Source organism: Leopardus geoffroyi, chromosome C3, assembly GCF_018350155.1.
Source record: "Leopardus geoffroyi isolate Oge1 chromosome C3, O.geoffroyi_Oge1_pat1.0, whole genome shotgun sequence".
NCBI classification, from domain to species: Eukaryota; Metazoa; Chordata; class Mammalia; order Carnivora; family Felidae; genus Leopardus; species Leopardus geoffroyi.
Window position 1 is genome coordinate 61543200 of NC_059338.1, and position 23463 is coordinate 61566662.

The 23463-nt window shown below is 39.3% G+C and overlaps 1 protein-coding gene across 3 annotated transcripts in view; it reads left to right on the forward strand.

The window, feature by feature from the left end:
- WDR64 (WD repeat domain 64) overlaps window positions 1-23463 on the forward strand; it is a 134279-nt gene that overhangs the window by 59463 nt on the left and 51353 nt on the right. For all 3 annotated transcript variants that reach the window (XM_045453104.1, XM_045453103.1, XM_045453105.1), the window contains 2 exons: window positions 3025-3104; window positions 14011-14150. In XM_045453104.1, coding sequence (XP_045309060.1) covers window positions 3025-3104; window positions 14011-14150 — 220 coding nt within the window. The remainder of the gene's footprint in view (window positions 1-3024; window positions 3105-14010; window positions 14151-23463) is intronic.

Consider the following 23463-nt stretch of genomic DNA (forward strand, 5'->3'; position numbering starts at 1 on the left):
ACTTGTCCCTTGGGAATGGGCGCAATATGGATCGGTGGCAGGTAACAATGCAGAGTGTGGGCCACTTAAAAACATACCTTGATGTGAGTCACTCCGAAATTTCCTACTTCACATTCTCAAGGAGAAAATAAAAATACCTTCTTCCTTGCATCCTGCCTTCACTTCCACCAACTATCCTTACCTCCAAGGGAAAAAAAGATAGGAAGACACCCTACTTGCTCAATGGCCCTTCTTCATCGATCACAGGATCTCCCTGGAGTCCCTTTGTGTCTGGGCACCATCTTCCATCCAGTAAACAGCACCAGTCATGTGACACACATGCACTAAGAGTCACCCCCTTAACTTCCATGACTGATCTTTCCCCTCCCAGGCTTGGATTTGTGTAACAATAACAGGGAAGCTGAGGCGAAGGACACTATCATTCAGTCAGGGCCTTTTGAGAGTAGAGTGGGTTTTTATTTTTACTTTTTAAAGAAATTGTTAGAAAATGTTTCTCTTTCAGAAGTGCCATTGTCTCAAGAGTAGCAGGGAAAACTTCAGAGAGAACTTCCCAGAATCAATACATTTCTATTCTCTGTGATTCCAGAAAGGGGTGTTGTCTATCTGGTGTTCATATCTTAAGGATATTCAAACAAATATTTATTGGGAGTCTTCTATGCTCAAAGTGCCATGGTGGCTACATTTTCTTTTCTATGGAATGGACCATGTGGGCCTACCTTGTACACGAGACTGAGGCTGGTGCCATCTTGCTATGGGTGGTGTTTACAGATAAGGGTTCACTGAGGCACCCTGGCCCTGTTCTTAACCTTCTGATTAAGAACTAGAACATTTTTGTAGGACGCCGAAAGTACTGTGAACCTGAGGTGATGTGCTTTCCATGCCTAATGGACACATTCTTCTCTTGCCAGAGGGACCCAGGACAATGGGGAGGGGTGACACCTTTCTGTGTGGTGAGCCAGTGTGAATGTCCCATGAGACACAGTAGATATCTTAGAAGCTGTGCTAACACAAGGTAGCCCAAGAGGCTGTGCTGTTGGTACAAAGTGACACCATAAGAGACCGTGTTTGGAGACAAGGGTAGAAGAGAGTGATGTCTTTCCTGGTGTGTAACCCCATCAAACTTAGCTCAGTCAGTCAACCAACTACAGTTACCAAGTGTGTCATTGGCAAACCTTGAAATGGGTCACCTGCCAAAACTTTCTATTTCTTATCTGGGACATTTAAACATTTTAAAAATTCTAAATTCCGACTTTAGATTTCTGTTACTACATTGAGGCTTCTTTTCATGAACTTTGGGGAAAAGAAAGGGGGAGTATTTTATGTATGGATTTGGAAATATCTTCAAGATATAATATGAAGTGAAAAAGCAAGGAACAGAGTGATATATGCTGCCATTTGTGCTTAAGAAAAAAGGGAAGGAAATAACACACACATCCAAGGCAAGAGGAGATGAAGGCCAGCTGCTGTCTTTCCCCTCCCTCCCTGCTTCAGTGCCTCATTAATTCCTGATCCAGGGCTCCTTCCAGGTGTCCCTCTTCACATAAACACGTCTCTTCCTTCACCCCATCTGGTCAGATACAGTAACAGCTTTCAACTATTGCTAGTATCAGAGGTCAGTATTATTATTATCCCGTCTAATGAACAAGGAGGCATAGAACACCCTGGTGGCTCAGTTGGTTGAGTGTCCGATTCTTGATTTTGGCTCAGGTCATGATCTCATGGTTTGTAGGATTGAGCACCATCTCCGGCTCCATACTGAGCATGGAGCCTGCTTGGGATTCTCTCTTTCTCCCTCTACCCTTCTCCTCCACTCATGCTCACTGTCTCTCTCTCTCTCTCTAAAAACAAAAACAAAAACAAAAACAAAAACAAACAAAACAATAAGTCAGAAGGCACAGTGATGAAGCCAGGATTTAAGCCCACACATTTTCACTGAAGCCTGGGCTCTTTTAAGTACAGCACAATACTACTCACAGATACTAAATTAGCACTCAAAACCTATATACTAAAATTATATGATAGATACTATATGCTACAGGGAAAATAATATGGCACCAGGAGAGACAATAACACAAAAAATACTGCTTAGTTGGTGGGGGCAAGAGGGTGGAGTTGAGGCAAGGCTTTTCTGATAAAGTAGCTTTTGAACTGATGCTCACAGAAGGATGGGTGGAGAAAGGCCGGGATCTCAAGCAAGCACATCTTTGGCCTGTGCAAAATGTCTTATGGAGGGAGTGAAGGAGCTTAGTGTGGCCAGAGGGAGGGTGGCTAGAGTAACATGGCTGGACCACAGCATGAAGGGAAAGGAGAAGGCATGGAACAAGCCTGGAAAGGTGACAGGGGCCACCCAAGGCCATGTGGGCCAAGCAGGCCAGGTGAAGGAGCTTGGATCCTCTTAGAACTTCAGGAAATCCCTGGACAGAAGGGGTGTGCTCCGATTCAGGTTTTAGAGGTCACCCTGGCTGTAACATGACAGAAGAACTTGAGGTGGGAATGTGGACAGGAGAATGGACATGGTGGAGGCTAAGAAGTTAGCAGTTTATTGTAGAAGGTCTGGTCGGAAGGAATGGAGGCTTTAACCCGGACACTGTGGTGGAAACAGTGATAATATTTCAGTATATTTTAGAGGACTTGACACAAGGTGGCATGTGGGTGGTGGTAGAGGAGGATGCGTCCAAAGACATTCCTGGTGTTGTGTGTACCAAATGGACTCAGTCAGACGCCCAACAGCCTTTCTGGATTGAGAATGGTCGGTGTCTGACAGTCTTTCCTTGAGCACAAGCATAGTTCCCAGAGTGGAAGACTTGATTTCCCGCTAAGCAGAAAGAATACAAAGTGTTGTGGTAAATCACATTATGGAATGAATGGATTCTGTGGGCCAGCGAAGATGTCATCATTACTTACCATACTTCCTGATTTACAACCAGCTTAGAAATGAGTCTACTGAACATAACCTATGTATAAGTTAGAATTCGCTTTATAAAGAAAAGTGTAGAAGCTTTACATCTCATTTGTGTTTCCCAGGCCTGTCAGAGAGTTCTCCATGCCAAGAGGAGCAAACACTTTTTGTTACTGTACAAAGGCAAACGTGATTGTCACTGGAGGTAAGGGGATTGTTCATATCATACAGAGATTTTCTACTTGGCAAACAGCGCTCTCCTTGATTAATATGGTGGTCTTCATAAGCCTACAGAATTTTACTCCTAGGAAAACATTTTAGAGAATTAAAAAATTTGCCTAAATCTGTCAGACGTTTTCTTTGTGCCTTCTGGATTTGATGGCACACTTAGAAAGTTCTTCCTCAGCACCAGAATATGTGATATACTTTCTCCTGTATTTACTATAGTTTTTTATTGCTTTATTTATATTTTACCTTCAGACCTTTAATCTCTCTAGAAGTTATTTCAACATGTGAGAACATGAGTTCCTAGACTGGTTCCCCCAGGGTTTTAAAGGAGTTCTGGAGGCCCCTGAAAGCTAACGACACTTGAGTGTCTATGTGCATTTTTCTGGAAAGGTAGTTCCAAATTTTATCAAATCTTCAATGGCATACATGACCACCAAGGTCAGGGGCCAGTGTTTTAGAGTTAGGAGAAAAGAGGCCAGGGAGCAAGACTTGAAACACACTAGTATTTAAGGGTTAAGTATGGTGTAATATAGGATACAAGGTCATCGGTGGAGAGTAAAGGAAAGATGATATTATAAGAAGCTTGAAGGGGAAAGTGGAGGATGAAGAGGTTCCTTGAGCCTCAGACTCATCACCTATAATCCTGGGGTGCAGGAGGATGGCTTTGAGCCTGAGCTCTGGAGTCAGACCTTTTGGCTGAAAATCCTGGTTGTCTTTCCAGCAAGTTGTGTGGCCTTGGGGAGTTTATTTCATTCCTTTAAGCTTCCATCTACTGGAAAGTGAGACTGATAACAGTATCTATTCATAAGATTATATATAAGAATTCAAATTCAAATAAAGTACTTAGCACATAATAAGTGCTCAAAACAAATCTACAAATAATAATATTAACAATAACAAAACCCACATATGGTGGTGTTTAAGATTAACTGAGATAATGTATGCCCGGCACATAGTTGCTTTTCAATAAGTATTAATTCAATCCATCTATAACACATAGGCAAAGTCATTTTGGCAAATGTATGGGGGTTTTATTGGAATAAAAAGAACTCAGAGGTTCCAGTTAGGAGGCTGTTCCAGAAGTCATGAGTGAGGCAGTGAGGGTCTGAATTGTAGGAGCAATGGAAAAAGAAAAGAGAGAGCCAGTCCCAAAAGCCTGGGAAAGAAACTAGTCATAAAACCTGAAGTAAGAATGGCATTGGGATTAACAAGACGGATCAACCAGCTGCAAGTGTGTAAAGTAGGAGAAACAGAAGAGCAGCAGCTGTATTGTCACCAGAGATCAGGAAGAGGTTGCTTACATGGGAAGGAGAGCAAGCAGATCTCAAGTTTGAACTTAAATGTCACATGTGATTAGACACCCAAGAGGATGCTCCTTTTGGTGATGAAAAAAAGGCCTAGTTGGATGTAGGGGATGTAGCGGCCCCAGGCTGCCTACATGTGTGAGAAGAAGAGCTCCTGGGGTACCTCAAGGAGATCGGAGTCACCTTAAATAAAGATCACATAGAATTGAAAGATGTAAATGAACAAAACAGAAACTCAAACAAACATCAAGAAAATGGCTTATACTGGAGATCTGAACTTTATCAAGGGAAAGAGCAAACAAGATTTTTAAGAAGCAAGCTGTCACCAACAAACGTACCATTTGGTAAATTCTTAGAGCAAAAATATTTATTAAAAGAGCAAAACTGTTCAGTGAGTAATGCTACTGGCTCCTTCAAATTCCTTCCCCCAAAACACACACACCTTTGTTTTCCTATCAAGAGTTTCCTATCATGCCTCAGCCCTGAAGCGCAATATTGATAAGTACAGTCCACCTTTCAACAATGCAGTGGTCAGGGACACTGACCCCCTATAGTAGAAAATCCCTACTTTAAGTGACTCTTAACTCCCACAAAACTTAGCTACCAACAGCCAACTGTTGACTAGAAGCCTTACAGATAACCTAAACAGCTGATTAACACATTCTTTGAATGTTTGATGTATTATACACTGTATTCTTACAATAAAGTAAGCCAGAGAAAAGAAAATGTTATTAAGAAAGTCATAAGGAAGAAAAAAATACATTTAAAGCTCCATAGTGTATTTATAAAAAAAAAAAAATCCTCATATAAGTGGACCCACGCAGTTCAAACCTGTGTTGTTCAAGGGTCAACTGTGTAAAGATAGTCACACTGTCTCTGCACACCTGGGTAATCTCCCCCGAGGACATAAAGCTAAAGTTTTCTTCAAGTTTATATTTGAAGTTTATATTGAAATTTGTGCTCAGCTTTGGGCCCTTTCACAACGCTTACTTAAAACTAGTTTATGGTTTGAATATTATTTTCAAAAAAATATACAGTAGTCTATCGAAGAGCAAAACAAGTAAAAATAATGCACTAAAAGTTAGAAGAGCTGGGTTTAGTCATAACCTGGACACTAACCAACTGTCTGATTTCAACAATCATGTAATCTCTCCCATTGCTCACTTTCCTTATCTGGTAAACAGAGGAAGTTGAACTACATCAATTCCAAGATTCCCTTGAGCTTAAAATACCCTGATTCTATTGTTTAAGGAAATTCCTGTTCATAGGGAGATAAATTAAAATGTTCTTTGGAAATTTTGGAACCCAGTCTGCTAATTAGGTATTACTCAATATATAGTCAGAGCTTTGTGTACTCAGAAAACTGAGGCATTAATGCGCCACAGACTTCTAAATTTCAAGCAAGGACATCAAGAAAGCAAAGCATATGTATGAGGAGTCTGCAGAGTAGTATGTGGGAGTCATGGCTTGCACAGGGGGCGAGTTTCCTGATGCTTGGTGGTGATAATTCTCAAAATGAACAGGGATCCAAGTCTTTAAGCTGTGCTAATTGAGGTTATCTTTTATTTATTTTTTTAATTTATTATTTATTTTGAAAAAGACAGAGATGGTGTGAGCAGGGGAGGGGCAGAGAAAGAGGAAGAGAGAGAATCCCACACAAGGCCTCACGCTGTGAGCACAGAGCCCCACACGGGGCTCAAACTCAGGAACTGTGAGATCATGACCTGAACCGAAACCAACAGTGAAATGCTTAACCCACTGAGCCACCCAGGTGCACTGAGGTTATCCTTTAAAGAGCCCCGCACTGAAGTCTAGAACACATAAGAGATCACATGTTTTCAAACAAAGAAGTGATGTCCTTCTTTCACAATTTCTTGATCCCCATTTCCCTTTGGTGAGCCAATGACTGTCTTGGCTTATTCCTTGTGAGGAAATGATGCTGACCACTCATCAGAAGGAGGTAGGGGTGTTCTGGGGATGAGGGCAAGAGCACAGTGGTCCTGGGACAGAGAATAGAACTACCATGGACTCTGTCCCCAGCATGGCATGTCTTGAGTTCGGTGAAAATATAGTGGCCTCTATCCTAATTCAATTCAGACCCTCCTCAGGAAACCCTATAAGAAAGCAAAATTCAGTGAGCTCTGATTCCTAAATTGGATTCTTCTGAAAAGACAAACTGTCACTTCCATCTTAATCAACCCCTTTGAACAGCCCTTTGTTCTCACACAAAATAATTCAAAATGTAAGAATTGACCAGGTTTCATATATTTTGTAATATTAGGTATTTTAATCATTTCTGAGGGGGAAAAAAACACAAACGTGTTTGGTAAAGTTCTGGAACTCAAACCATTTCAGTGTTTATGGAATACAGTATTTGACCTTCATTATAACTTCAGTGGTCATTATATTATAAGATGCCCAGCTATAGCTTTGAAATCTTATTAATTATAGGTTTTCTAGCTTTCTTACAAAACCAAAACATCTAGCAGTATGACTGACAGGCAACTGATACTTTTCACCATGCAAAATTTATTAAATTGTCACAGTTACAGAACTTCTATTAGTAGAAAATGCAATTCCTCAATAACTGAAAACACGTTTTCCTCAGGAGAATACTCTTGTTGATTAGTGACTCAGCCAAGCACATTGCTAAATGTACTGTATGTACCAGCTGATGACTCAAAATATACTATGAAAGCAGCTTTGCTAAGCATAGTTGAATGTGTGAAATATGCAGGGACATTTGATGAGCTTGAAAAAATAGAAGCTCTTGCAGGGAGGTAAAAAAAAAAAAAAAAAAAAAAAAGCCAAACCAGGACAAGGTATTTACAAAAACAAAACAAAACAAACAAAAAAATTGCAAACTTCCTAAGCATTGTTGTAGTGACCATGAAGAATTTTTTTTAAAGCTAATATCCATCTCTGTTGGCATTTTAAGAGCTAAACTCCTACTTTGGAAGTTCCAGTGTATAAAAACAATTCTCTGCCATCCAAGGTAACTTGGAGGCTCTGCATGCACTTGTTAATATTTCATTCAACAACTACTTCTTGCACAGCTTTACAGACTAGGCATTATATGTCATAGAGATCAGGTTGTATTTTAACCTTCTAGAATTCTAAATTTAATCATACAAATAAGACATATTAATACATAACTATAATACAACATGGATCACGAGTCAACAGATTAATAATCGTAACAATAACAATACAGATTAAGCACTGTAGACATTTAGAGCTTAGTATCATGTCCCTTTCTGATCATTCTGGCTCCAAATAACCACCACACAGACCACGTAAGGATTCCATTACTATCAATAAAAAACAAACCCAACTGGAAGACTCTGGTAGCACACAATGGGTTTCTTTCATAATGCACACTGGACAAAGCTCTTCGTTTGCCACATTTCTCAAGTCATAATCTTTTATTGTATCCTTCTTCCTGTGTCATACAAGTCACAGATTTTCTTCTGAGGATAGCCCGGCTTCATCCTCCAGGAGTGGTAAAGCCCAACTACCTTTGGTCCTGAGGCTCAGGTTCTGAACATACTTGCCAATGAAAAGAGAATGCAAGCAAGATACTGCATTATAGGAATTATTCAGTATGAATCATGTAGCTGATAATCTGGAGTTTTTCTCATTACCTTTACAAATTCCTGGTTGCTCTGTACTCTCACTGTAGTAATCCCCTCCCTCCACAGCCCACAATCATAAAACTTTAGAATGGGAAGGAATCTCGGGAGATCAAAATTTTGCAGATAAGGAAATTGAGGCCCCAGAAAAGAGAATGGTTTGTCTCAATTCATCATGCAACCGGTCGTCTCAGAAACCTGAGCTCAAGTCAGTTCTCTTTGCTCCCAGCCCCTTTTTGCAACCCCTGGACCACAGCAATCTGGTTGACACAGTCTCTCCCTCCCTTGCTTTTCTCTCTGCATTGAGCCAGCTCATCTCATCAAGAGTGAGGCATTTGGATCCACTGACTCACCAGCTGAAATAGGAGCTTGCTAAAGGAAAGAAAATCCTATCTTTGTATGTGGCCTTATCTAAATCACAGTGGAAAAAAAAAAAAAAAAAAAAGGAAGAGAGAAACTAAAATAAATGAAAAATAACAAAAGAACAAGGAATTAACCCTTTATGACCCATAATATATCATTTATAGTAGAAAATCCTACCTTCAGATTTGAAATATTTTCTATGAATGCTTACTTTACCTCCAGATCGTTCATGCTTGCCTTAGTTGTTCTACTAGATTATAAACTCTCAAGAGCAGGGCATGTTTTGTATCACTGTGAATGCATTCTTCTCTCTCTCCCCCAAACATTTTATATAAAATACTTGCACATGACAGCGATTTAGAAGAAGAAGAATAGAGTCGTAGTAATAGTCCACTCATAGTCCAGGAACTGTTCAGATTATCCATGTATGACCCCATTTAATATCACAATAAGGTTATGACGAAAGTTCCAGTCATCCCTGATATATATACAGATGAGAAAACCCAGATATAGAAAGACGAAGTCACTTACTTAAAGCCATAAGGCTAGTGAGTGATAGAGCCAGGTTTCAAATCAAGGTAGACTTTCCCCACATACATATTTTGTAAGCACTCCCTGAGTGACTCTACTAGCCAATTCATTCTCTTAGCAAACATGTATTAAGCACTTACTATTTGTTAAACCCTGCTGTAAATGAGAAATATAAGACTCACCAGTTAATGAGTAAACAGATATTTAAGCAAAAAATAATAATAATAATAATTAAATAGGGTTTGTGCTATAAACAAAACAGGAAGAAAACAACCTAAGAATGGGGAAGAAATCCTAACACCATCTGAGGCTGGGGACAGTGATCAGGGGCAGCTTTAGGGAGGAAATGTTGGAAATAAGTTCTAGAAGGTATAAGTTTTGGTCTTCTGAGAAAGACTTTCAGTAGGGTCAGTATCTAGAACTTTTTCAACATCTAACAAAATGCCAAGCATGAAGTAATTTCTTAAGATATTTTTTTTGTTGTTAATAAGAGCAACATGGAAGTTTTAAATTTAACAAAACATCCCCCTTACCCACTTAAAATATCTTGGTCACTGTCTTGGTCAGCTTAGGCTACCATAACAAAATACTATAGGCTGGATGGTTTAAACAACAGAAATTTATTTTGTCAGTTTTAGAGGTTGGAAGTCCAAGATCAAAGTACCAGCATGGTCAATGTCTAGTGAGAGCTCTCTTGCTGGCCAGCACATGGCCATTTTTTCCCTCTATCCTCACATGGCAAAGAGAGAGAAAGAGAGAGAGAGAGAGAGACAGCATGAGAGCTAGCTCTCTGGTGTCTCTCCTTATAAGAACAGTAATCCCATCATTAGGGCCCAACTCTCAAAACTTCATTTTAACCTAATTATCTCCCAAAGACCCCATTTCCAAATACCATCACATTGGGGGTCAAGGCTTCACCATAAGAATTCTGGGGAGACATGATTCAATCCATACCAGTTGCCTGAGAAATAGAAGGTAAGAGTCAATTGTGCCCTGAGATTTTTCAGCCTGTCTCTACTAAGATTCCATAACCCAACGACTTCTGGAGTGGAAGGAATCAGGCGAACATTCAACAAAGATTTATTTTTGTTTGGATACATGTTTTCCCAGTCTTGTGCCACTTTATATTTAAACTTCTGAGCTAGGATTCAGCATCCCAAGGTTGAAGTTGTGGAAGTTGTTCAATAAATATTTGAACTCCCACTGTAGATTACACACTTGAGATACTATGATAAAAAAGAAAAAGTTCTGCCCTCGAGTGGATGGTAGAGAAAAATGAATAATTAATTATAAAACATGCTGGGGCAGGGAACACATAGGCAGGGGCACTTTGTTTTAAAGAATATGAAGGCATTTTGAAATATTCTTGGAGGTAAAGGTATGCTAAGATTTGAAGAATGGATTGGAATACTCAAAGGAGAGAAAGAAAATACTATGTTTCTTTTTCTTTTTATGGAACCTGGCAAAATAATCATAGAATTATGAAAACATTTGTGTCTAGAACATTTCTTTGGTCTATAAATGTCCAGCTGGTAAGTTATCTAATTCTCCTCCCTAACTGACTGGTGTGGGTAAGTGTATTTCCATAAAAAGATCCAATATATATCAGCAAATTCATCCTGTGGGTGGCCAAATATGTGATACCTGATTAACTAACATGACCACTTTGAATTTTGTACTTTTTAATACACAAATTGTGTCTTATATAACTTATATATAAATTATACCTTAAATTATAGTGTTATTGTAGAATCTTATTTTTCTAGTGCCCTGAAGGTCCTTGATAATAAATTATCAAGAAAGTGCCATAATATTCCTAACGTGATACCATTTTCTGATATGTGATTCTGGACAAATCACACTTAAATCATTAAAGTAAAGTAAATCATTTAATTGAAAATCACTTAATATGTAGGAGTTAGTTTCTTTTCTGATATAAGAGAGTTGGATTATATATTCCTAGGGTTCCAACTTGAAATTCTTTGATGATTTTATATGACTCAAAATGACATTTAATTATTTGTGAAATAGGACATCCAATATATTAAAAATATTCTGTATTTGGGGGGCAACTGGGTGGCTCAGTTGGCTAAGGGTCCAACTCTTGATTTCCACTCAGGTCATGATCTTGTAGTTCATGAGTTCAAGCCCCGCATAAGGCTTTGCACTCTCAGCATGGAGACTACTGGGGATTCTCTGTCTCTGTCTCTCTCTCTTTGTTTCTCCCCCACTCATTCTCTCCTCTCTCTCTCTCTCTCTCTCTCTCTCTCTCTTTCCTAAAATAAATAAGCTTAATAAAATAAAAATATTCTATATTTGTAAACTATTATACATGGTTTAGGTTGCTTGTTTAAAATAGATTACAACTACGCATTAGATAATGCTGTAACAAATTGTCACAGACTTTGAGTCTGGAGTTCTCTTTTGTCCAGCAAGAGAGTGGACACAAAATTGAATACGAGAGAGGCTAATGTCCAGGAGGATACAAGAACCCTGAGTAAGGATCTTTGCTCGGTATTTATTAGGATCAGAAGGCTTAAAAATGTGATGGACAATAAAACAGTGATCATTAAAGAGACAATAAAACAGTGATCATTAACTCATGTGTGTGAGAGAAAGGGGGTTGTAAAGGTATGAGGTGTTAGGTGTTAGGATCAATACAAATCAAAGTCCTGGCACTAAGCACATGGCCATTTACTACGGCACCAGGTCCTGAATCTGTTTATCTTAACTTTTCTAGGTGCTAAGACAAATAGAACATGCTACCTCAGGGTTAACAAGGCATTTTTGTTGTTAACTAGCTCTCAGCGCTTTCACCTTGCTGCAGCAGCTGTCCACCTCTATCTGTTCTTGGACAGTTTCCTCCTGTGCAAGGGGCTTTCCACTCTGCTCTATGCTTTGTTCTACTCTGGACGCACTTTTACCCTGTGGCAGCTTTCCACTCTAAGCCTTGTTAACCCATTGGTGCAAGGTCAGAGAATTCTTAAACTTATTCCTTACAATAAATCCCAAAATGTATAATGACTCAAGCAAAATGGAAATGTATTTCTCTTACTCATGTCAAATCTGATATCAATTCTCTTAGTTCACTGGCTTAAAGTCAGTAATCTGATCACACCTAACTGCTAGGGAATCTGGGAAATATAGTCCAGCTGTGTACCCAGTAAGAGACAATAAGAGTTGGTAAACAACTAGCTACTCTTTATCATAAAAGTGGATGTGTGTGTGTGTATGCATATGATAATAAAATTTTATTAGATTTTAATTTTTAAGATCATCAGAATTCTAATAGACCATGGGTAAAGTATATGATTAAATAATTCATAGGAGGAGATACAATAGCAGATATACGTGGGAGAAAAAATTCAGCAGCATCAGTTGTCATATAAATTAAATAAAAACATAGTGTCATTTTAGACATTAAAATAGCAAACATTTTAAATTATGATAAAATCCATTTGCTGGCCCAAGTTTGATGAAACTGGTATAATCATATATAGTTGATGGCTTTGGAATTTGGTATGACCATTTTAGAAAACAACCTAACAACATGGAAATTTATCCTCAATAACAATATCCAAAAGAAGAAAAAAATACGTAAGTTGCTGAATAAAGTGAAAGACTAGAATTAGCAGGAACACTTATTGATAGGAAATGTTAAAAAATGATGATGTATAAGCCAAAATGATAATTATGAAGGTGTGGACCTGTGCTTTTCCACAAATGCAAAAAAAAAATTGTGTGTGTGTGTGTGTGTGTGTGTGTGTATAATTTGAATTATGTTGAACATATAAAATTTGTATTTTACAAAAGGGTACAAATTTCCAGTGATAAGATGAATAAGTTCTGGGGATATAAAGTCTACATGGTGACTATAGTTAACAGTATTGTATTGTATAGTTGAAAGTTATGAAGACAGCAAATCTTAAAAAGTTCTGACGACAAGGAAAAAAGGTAACTGTGAGGTGGTCATGTGTTAACTAACCTCACTTTGCAATATATACTTATATCACATAATCATGTTGCATACCTTAAACTCACACAATGTTGTATGTCAATTATATTTCAATAACCCTGGGAAAAAAAAAACAGAAAGCAACTTGCCTTGTAATCCCCACATATAATAACACGGTTGGTCTCTCTCTGCATTCAAGATAGCATGCTGTGATTTCTTGGTAAAAATACATTTTAAAAAACAGTGATTTTTTTTTATTTTGGAAACATTTATATTATATTTTTTAAATGTGTATATCAAAGATAAAAGTTAGTAATAGTGATTTTTTGTTGTTGAGAAATGGTAATCTAAATACCCCCTAAAAATAATTCAACGCATTTCAATACGAATGGAAAAGTGTTTTCCTTAACTCTGAAAATAAAAAGTTTATTTTTAAAAAAGAGGGAGAAAACAGTTAGCAGTGATCATCTATAGGGAGGTGAAGTAGGGATTCTGAGGGAAAAGAAGACATTTTTGACAAAATTATAGCCTTTTGTGTTGTTAAATCTTTTACCGTGTACGCATATGATTTTAACAATTAAAAAATAGTATGTATGCTATGATAGTAAGTATGTGTAAATTATAGATGCTTATGGATATGTGCTAGAAGGGAAGATGGAGACAGGAAAACAGTTGATTTGTTATAATGGTAGAGATTATGTGCAATTTTCCTCTTCCTCTCAATGTGAAGACAAAAGAACATCTGTCTAAAATACCTTGGGAAGTAAATAAAATATAAATAATACATTAATGCATGAATGAGTGGGAAAATACTGAATCAAGAAAAACTCATAAAATATTTATAAGAATTCACATTAGTGTGTGTAAATACAATTATTGCAAAACAGCCTGACAGGAGGAAGTGGCCCTAAAGCAAGCCTGGCCTCTTAGCAAGTCAATCATAGACGGCATCCTGGAAGAAGCAGAATGTGACTTGGTATTAGAAGGATGAGAAGGATATGATTGAGTGAGAGGCACTTTTTAAACTTTGACCAGCTGTCCGTACAGCTGTCTGTATCCCTGAGAAAACAAATAACCTCCCCATGTCCTCCTTGTTAGGAGACGACAAGGTACTCCGGTTGTGGCATCCCAACATCAGCACCAAGCCGGTGGGGAAACTTGTGGGGCACATGTTCAGTATCACCGAGATCGTAACCAATGAGAAAGATCAACACATCATCAGCCTTTCCTCTGCAAAGGTAACAGAAAACAACATAAATGAAATAGACCGTTTTTTCCCCTTAAAATCAGCCACTGGAAAATCTAGAACACATACAATTTTTGACTGAAATAGCTGCTTGTCACTGAGAAAAATACTGTCGATGTGGAGAAGGAAATGATGAGCCACTGTTCTGTTTCTGCTGATGAAAGCATGTAGAAGAACATGATTAAATATAAGCGTTAAAGGAAGGTCGTGCTGGAAAGAGAGCAGGCATGGCTCTCCTGTTGCAGACAGGACATCATCAGCAAAGACAGAAAGCATGACGGCTCTGTTGCTGTTATTACACAATGTCTTAAATGTTCTAACCAATGTGCTAAAATAAGAAAAAAGGAGTTATGAATATTGGATATATAATGACTGAGTCATTATATTTGCAAATAATAATGATTACCTGCTCAAAAAATACAACAAAATCAGGTCTTAAATTTTTTATTTTTTAAATTATTTTATGTTTATTTTATTTTATTTTATTTTTATTTTTTAATTATAATATTTGGAATTTATTTGCCTGCTGATTAAACACATAGACCGAATATACATGTATGTTGTCTGTGTAAGACAATTGGGGGAAATGAGAATACTAACTGGATTTTTATTTATTTATTTATTTATTTTTAAATATATGAAATTTATTGTCAAATTGGTTTCCATACAACACCCAGTGCTCATCCCAAAAGGTGACCTCCTCTATACCCATCACCCACCCTCCTCTCCCTCCCACCCCCCATTAGCCCTCAGTTTGTCCTCAGTTTTTAACAGTCTCTTATGCTTTGGCTCTCTCCCACTCTAACCTCTTTTTTTTTTTTCCTTCCCCTCCCCCATGGGTTCTGCTAAGTTTCTCAGGCTCCACATAAGAGTGAACACATATGGTATCTGTCTTTCTCTGTATGGCTTATTTCACTTAGCATGACACTCTCCAGTTCCATCCACGTTGTTACAAAGGGCCATATTTCATTCTTTCTCATTGCCATGTAGTACTCCATTGTGTATACAAACCACAATTTCTTTATCCATTCATCAGTTGATGGACATTTAGGCTTTTTCCACAATTTGGCTATTGTTGAGAGTGTTGCTATAAACATTGGGGTACAAGTGCCCCTATGCATCAGTACTCCTGTATCCCTTGGGTAAATTCCTAGCAGTGCTATTGCTGGGTCATAGGGTAGGTCTATTTTTAATTTTTTGAGGAACCTCCGACTGTTTTCCAGAGTGGCTGTACCAGTTTGCATTCCCACCAACACTGCAAGAGGGTTCCTGTTTCTCCACATCCTCGCCAGCATCTATAGTCTCCTGATTTGTTCATTTTGACCACTCTGACTGGTGTGAAGTGATATCTGAGTGTGGTTTTGATTTGTATTTCCCTGATGAGGAGCGACGTTGAGCATCTTTTCATGTGCCTGTTGTCCATCTGGATGTCTTCTTTTTTTTTTTTTTTTATTATATGAAATTTATTGTCAAATTGGTTTCCATACAACACCCAGTGCTCATCCCAAAAGGTGCCCTCCTCAATACCCATCACCCACCCTCTCCTCCCTCCCACCCCCCATCAACCCTCAGTTTGTTCTCAGTTTTTTTGTTTTTTTTTTTTTCTAAATTTTTTTTTTCAACGTTTATTTATTTTTGGGACAGAGAGAGATAGAGCATGAACGGGGGAGGGTCAGAGAGAGAGGGAGACACAGAATCAGAAACAGGCTCCAGGCTCTGAGCCATCAGCCCAGAGCCTGACGCGGGGCACGAACTCAAGGACCGCAAGATCATGACCTGGCTGAAGTCGGACGCTTAACCGACTGCGCCACCCAGGCGCCCCTGTTCTCAGTTTTTAACAGTCTCTTATGCTTTGGCTCTCTCCCACTCTAACCTCTTTTTTTTTTTTTTTCCTCCCCCTCCCCCATGGGTTCTGTTAAGTTTCTCAGGATCCACATAAGAATGAAACCATATGGTATCTGTCTTTCTCTGTATGGCTTATTTCACTTAGCATCACACTCTCCAGTTCCATCCACGTTGCTACAAAAGGCCATATTTCATTTTTTCTCATTGCCACGTAGTATTCCATTGTGTATATAAACCACAATTTCTTTATCCATTCATCAGTTGATGGACATTTAGGCTCTTTCCATAATTTGGCTATTGTTGAGAGTGCTGCTATGAATATTGGGGTACAAGTGCCCCTATGCATCAGTACTCCTGTATCCCTTGGGTAAATTCCTAGCAGTGCTATTGCTGGGTCATAGAGTAGGTCTATTTTTAATTTTCTGAGGAACCTCCACACTGCTTTCCAGAGCGGCTGCACCAATTTGCATTCCCACCAACAATGCAAGAGGTTTCCTGTTTCTCCACATCCTCGCCAGCATCTATAGTCTCCTGATTTGTTCATTTTGGCCACTCTGACTGGCGTGAGGTGATACCTGAGTGTGGTTTTGATTTGTATTTCCCTGATAAGGAGCGACGCTGAACATCTTTTCATGTGCCTGTTGGCCATCCAGATGTCTTCTTTAGAGAAGTGTCTATTCATGTTTTCTGCCCATTTATTCACTGGGTTATTTGTTTTTCGGGTGTGGAGTTTGGTGAGCTCTTTATAGATTTTGGATACTAGCCCTTTGTCCGATATGTCATTTGCAAATATCTTTTCCCATTCCGTTGGTTGCCTTTTAGTTTTGTTGGTTGTTTCCTTTGCTGTGCAGAAGCTTTTTATCTTCATAAGGTCCCAGTAATTCACTTTTGCTTTTAATTCCCTTGCCTTTGGGGATGTGCCGAGTAAGAGATTGCTACGGCTGAGGTCAGAGAGGTCTTTTCCTGCTTTCTCCTCTAGGGTTTTGATGGTTTCCTGTCTCACATTCAGGTCCTTTATCCATTTTGAGTTTATTTTTGTGAATGGTGTGAGAAAGTGGTCTAGTTTCAACCTTCTGCATGTTGCTGTCCAGTTCTCCCAGCACCATTTGTTAAAGAGGCTGTCTTTTTTCCATTGGATGTTCTTTCCTGCTTTGTCAAAGATGAGTTGGCCATACATTTGTGGGTCTAGTTCTGGGGTTTCTATTCTATTCCATTGGTCTATGTGTCTGTTTTTGTGCCAATACCATGCTGTCTTGATGATGACAGCTTTGTAGTAGAGGCTAAAGTCTGGGATTGTGATGCCTCCTGCTTTGGTCTTCTTCAAAATTCCTTTGGCTATTCGGGGCCTTTTGTGGTTCCATATGAATTTTAGGATTGCTTGTTCTAGTTTCGAGAAGAATGCTGGTGCAATTTTTATTGGGATTGCATTGAATGTGTAGATAGCTTTGGGTAGTATTGACATTTTGACAATATTTATTCTTCCAATCCATGAGCAAGGAATGTCTTTCCATTTCTTTAAATCTTCTTCAATTACCTTCATAAGCTTTCTATAGTTTTCAGCATACAGATCCTTTACATCTTTGGTTAGATTTATTCCTAGGTATTTTATGGTTCTTGGTGCAATTGTGAATGGGATCAGTTTCTTTATTTGTCTTTCTGTTGCTTCATTGTTAGTGTATAAGAATGCAACTGATTTCTGTACATTGATTTTGTATCCTGCAACTTTGCTGAATTCATGTATGAATTCTAGCAGACTTTTGGTGGAGTCTATCGGATTTTCCATGTATAATATCATGTCATCTGCAAAAAGTGAAAGCTTGATTTCATCTTTGCCAACTTTGATGCCTTTGATTTCCTTTTGTTGTCTGATTGCTGATGCTAGAACTTCCAGCACTATGTTAAACAACAGCGGTGAGAGTGGGCATCCCTGTCGTGTTCCTGATCTCAGGGAAAAAGCTCTCAGTTTTTCCCCGGTGAGGATGATGTTAGCTGTGGGCTTTTCATAAATGGCTTTTATGATCTTTAAGTATGTTCCTTCTATCCCGACTTTCTCAAGGGTTTTTATTAAGAAAGGGTGCTGGATTTTGTCGAAGGCCTTTTCTGCATCTATTGACAGGATCATATGGTTCTTCTCTTTTTTTTTGTTAATGTGATGTATCACGTTGATTGATTTGCGAATGTTGAACCAGCCCTGCATCCCAGGAATGAATCCCACTTGATCATGGTGAATAATTCTTTTTATATGCCGTTGAATTCGATTTGCTAGTATCTTATTGAGAATTTTTTGCATCCATATTCATCAGGGATATTGGCCGGTAATTCTCTTTTTTACTGGGTCTCTGTCTGGTTTAGGAATCAAAGTAATACTGGCTTCATAGAATGAGTCTGGAAGTTTTCCTTCCCTTTCTATTTCTTGGAATAGCTTGAGAAGGATAGGTATTATCTCTGCTTTAAACGTCTGGTAGAACTCCCCTGGGAAGCCATCTGGTCCTGGACTCTTATTTGTTGGGAGATTTTTGATAACCGATTCAATTTCTTCGCTGGTGATGGGTCTGTTCAAGCTTTCTATTTCCTCCTGATTGAGTTTTGGAAGAGTGTGGGTGTTCAGGAATTTGCCCATTTCTTCCAGGTTGTCCAATTTGTTGGCATATAATTTTTCATAGTATTCCCTGATAATTGTTTGTATCTCTGAGGGATTGGTTGTAATCATTCCATTTTCATTCATGATTTTATCTATTTGGGTCATCTCCCTTTTCTTTTTGAGAAGCCTGGCTAGAGGTTTGTCAATTTTGTTTATTTTTTCAAAAAACCAACTCTTGGTTTCGTTGATCTGCTCTACAGTTTTTTTAGACTCTATATTGTTTATTTCTGCTCTGATCTTTATTATTTCTCTTCTTCTGCTGGGTTTAGGCTGCCTTTGCTGTTCTGCTTCTATGTCCTTTAGGTGTGCTGTTAGATTTTGTATTTGGGATTTTTCTTGTTTCTTGAGATAGGCCTGGATTGCAATGTATTTTCCTTTCAGGACTGCCTTCGCTGCGTCCCAAAGCGTTTGGATTGTTGTATTTTCATTTTCGTTTGTTTCCATATATTTTTTAATTTCTTCTCTAATTGCCTGGTTGACCCACTCATTCGTTAGTAGGGTGTTCTTTAACCTCCATGCTTTTGGAGGTTTTCCAGACTTTTTTCTGTGGTTGATTTCAAGCTTCATAGCATTGTGGTCTGAAAGTATGCATGGTATAATTTCAATTCTGGTGAACTTATGAAGGGCTGTTTTGTGACCCAGTATATGATCTATCTTGGAGAATGTTCCATGTGCACTCGAGAAGAAAGTATATTCTGTTGCTTTGGGATGCAGAGTTCTAAATATATCTGTCAAGTCCATCTCATCCAATGTCTCATTCAGGGCCCTTGTTTCTTTATTGACCGTGTGTCTAGATGATCTATCCATTTCTGTAAGTGGGGTGTTAAAGTCCCCTGCAATTACCACATTCTTATCAATAAGGTTGCTTATGTTTATGAGTTGTTTTATGTATTTGGGGGCTCCGGTATTCGGCGCATAGACATTTATAATTGTTAGCTCTTCCTGATGAATAGACCCTGTAACTATTATATAATGTCCTTCTTCATCTCTTGTTACAGCCTTTAATTTAAAGTCTAGTTTGTCTGATATAAGAATGGCTACTCCAGCTTTCTTTTGGCTTCCAGTAGCATGATAAATAGTTCTCCATCCCCTCACTCTCAATCTAAAGGTGTCCTCAGGTCTAAAATGAGTCTCTTGTAGACAGCAAATAGATGGGTCTTGTTTTTTTATCCATTCTGATACCCTATGTCTTTTGGTTGGCGCATTTAATCCATTTACATTCAGTGTTATTATAGAAAGATACGGGTTTAGAGTCATTGTGATGTCTGTATGTTTTATGCTTGTAGCGTTGTCTCTGGTACTTTGTCTCACAGGTTCCCCCTTAGGATCTCTTGTAGGGCTGGTTTAGTGGTGACAAATTCCTTCAGTTTTTGTTTGTTTGGGAAGACCTTTATCTCTCCTTCTATTCTAAATGACAGACTTGCTGGATAAAGGATTCTCGGCTGCATATTTTTTCTGTCTAGCACACTGAAAATCTCATGCCAATTCTTTCTGGCCTGCCAAGTTTCAAAAGAGAGATCAGTCACGAGTCTTATAGGTCTCCCTTTATATGTGAGGGCACGTTTATCCCTTGCTGCTTTCAGAATTTTCTCTTTATCCTTGTATTTTGCCAGTTTCACTATGATATGTCATGCAGAAGATTGATTCAAGTTACGTCTGAAGGGAGTTCTCTGTGCCTCTTGGATTTCAATGCATTTTTCCTTCCCCAGTTCAGGGAAGTTCTCAGCTATTATTTCTTCAAGTACCCCTTCGGCACCTTTCCCTCTCTCTTCCTCCTCTGGGACACCAATTATGCGTATATTATTTCTTTTTAGTGTATCACTTAGTTCTCTAATTTTCCCCTCATACTCCTGGATTTTTTTATCTCTCTTTCTCTCAGCTTCCTCTTTTTCCATAACTTTATCTTCTAGTTCACCTATTCTCTCCTCTGCCTCTTCAATACGAGCCGTGGTGGTTTCCATTTTGTTTTGCATTTCATTTAAAGCGTTTTTCAGCTCCTCGTGACTGTTCCTTAGTCCCTTGATCTCTGTAGCAAGAGATTCTCTGCTGTCCTCTATACTGTTTTCAAGCCCAGCGATTAATTTTATGACTATTATTCTAAATTCACTTTCTGTTATATTATTTAAATCCTTTTTGATCAGCTCATTAGCTGTTGTTATTTCCTGGAGATTCTTCTGAGGGGAATTCTTCCGCTTGGTCATTTTGGATAGTCCCTGGCATGATGAGGACCTGCAGGGCACTTCCCCTGTGCTGTAGTGTATAACTGGAGTTGGTGGGCGGAGTCGCAGTCAGACCTGATGTCTGCCCCCGGCCCACCGCTGGGGCCACAGACTGGTGTGTGCCTTCTCTTCCCCTCTCCTAGGGGCGGGATTCACTGTGGGGTGGCGTGGCCCGTCTGGGCTACTTGCACACTGCCAGGCTTGTGATGCTGGGGATCTGGCGTATTAGCTGGGGTGGGTAGGCAAGGTGCACAGCGGCAGGAGGGGCAGGCTTAGCTCGCTTCTCCTTAGGTGATCCACTTCAGGAGGGGCCCTGTGGCAGCGGGAGGGAGTCAGATCCGCTGCCGGAGGTTTGGCTCCTCCGCAGAAGCACTGAGTTGGGTGTTTGCGCGGAGCGAGCAAGTTCCCTGGCAGGAATTGGTTCTCTTTGGGATTTTGGCTGGGGGATGGGCGGGGGAGATGGCGCTGGCGAGCGCCTTTGTTCCCCACCAAACTGAGCTCTGTCGTCCGGGGGCTCAGCAGCTCTCCCTCCCTTTGTCCTCCAGCCTTCCCGCTTTCCGAGCAGAGCTGTTAACTTATGACCTCCCAGACGCTAAGTCGCGCTTGCTGTCGGAACACAGTCCGTCAGGCCCCTCCGCTTTTGCCAGCCAGACTCGGGGGCTCTGCTTGGCCGGCGAGCCGCCCCTCCACCCCGGCTCCCTCCCGCCTGTCCGTGGAGCGCGCACCGCCTTGCCGCCCTTCCTACCCTCTTCCGTGGGCCTCTCGTCTGCGCTTGGCTCCAGCGACTCCGTTCTGCTAATCCTCTGGCGGTGTTCTGGGTTATTTAGGCAGGTGTAGGTGGAATCTAAGTGATCAGCAGGACGCGCGGTGAGCCCAGCGTCCTCCTACGCCGCCATCTTCCCTCCTCATTCCAGCATGGAGGTTAAAGAACACCCTACTAAAGAATGAATGGGTCAACCAGGCAATTAGAGAAGACATTTAAAAATATATGGAAACAAATGAAAATGAAAATACAACAACCCAAAAGCTTTGGGATCCAGCAAAGGCAGTCCTGAGAGGAAAATACATTGCAATCCAGGCCTATCTCAAGAAACAAGAAAAATCCCAAATACAAAATCTAACAGCACACCTAAAGGAAATAGAAGCAGAACAGCAAAGACACCCCAAACCCAGCAGAAGAAAAGAAATAATAAATATCAGAGCAGAAATAAACAATATAGAATCTAAAAAAAAAACTGTACAGCAGATCAATGAAGCCTAGAGTTGGTTTTTTGAAAAAATAAACAAAATTGATAAACCTTTTGAGAAGCCAGGCTTCTGAAAAAGAATAGTGAGAGGACCCAAATAGATAAAATCATGAATGAAAATGGAATTATTACAACTAATCCCTCAGGAATACAAGCAATTATCAGGGAATACTATGAAAAATTATATGCCAACAAATTGGACAACCTGGAAGAAATGGACAAATTCCTAAGCACCCACACACTTCCAAAACTCAAACAGGAAGAAATGGAAAACTTGAACAGACCCAAAACGAGCGAAGAAATTGAACCAGTTATCAAAAATCTCCCAACAAATAAGAGTCCAGGACCAGATGACTTCCCTGGGGAATTCTACCAGACATACAAAGCAAAGATAATACCTTTCATTCTCAAGCTGTTCCAAAAAATAGAGAGGGAAGGAAAACTTCCAGACTCATTCTATGAAGCCAGCATTACTTTGATTCCTAAACCAGACAGAGACCTAGCAAAAAAAGAGAACTACAGGCCAATATCCCTAATGAATATGGATGCAAAAATTCTCAATAAGATACTAGCAAATCAAATTCAACAGCACATAAAAAGAATCATTCACCATGATCAAGTGGGATTCATTCCTGGGATGCAGGGCTGGTTCAACATTTGAAACTCAATCAACGTGATACATCACGTTAATAAAAGAAAAGAAAAAAGCATTTGACAAAATTCATCATTCTTTCTTAATAAAAACCCCCAAGAAAGTCGGGATAGAAGGAACATAGTTAAACATCATAAAAGTCACTTATGAAAAGCCCACAGCTAATATCATCCTCAATGGGAAAAACCTGAGAGCTTTCCCACTGAGATCAGGAACACGACAGGGATGTCCACCTTTACCGCTGTTGTTTAACATAGTGTTGGAAGTGCTAGCGTCAGCAATCAGACAACAAAGGAAATCAAAGGCATCAAAGTTGGCAAAGATGAAGTCAAGCTTTCACTTTTTGCAGATGACATGATATTATACGTGGAAAACCTGATAGACTCCACCAAAGTCTGCTAGAACTGATACATGAATTCAGCAAACTTGCAGGATACAAAATCAATGTACAGAAATCAGTTGCATTCTTATAAACCAATAATGAAACAACAGAAAGACAAATAAAGAAACTGATCCCATTCACAATTGCACCAAGAAACATAAAATACCTAGGAATAAACCTAACCAAAGATGTAAAAGATCTGTATGCTGAAAACTATAGAAAGCTTAGGAAGGAAATTGAAGAAGATATAAAGAAATGGAAAAACATCCCATGCTCATGGATTGGAAGAATAAATATTGTTAAAATGTCAGTACTACCC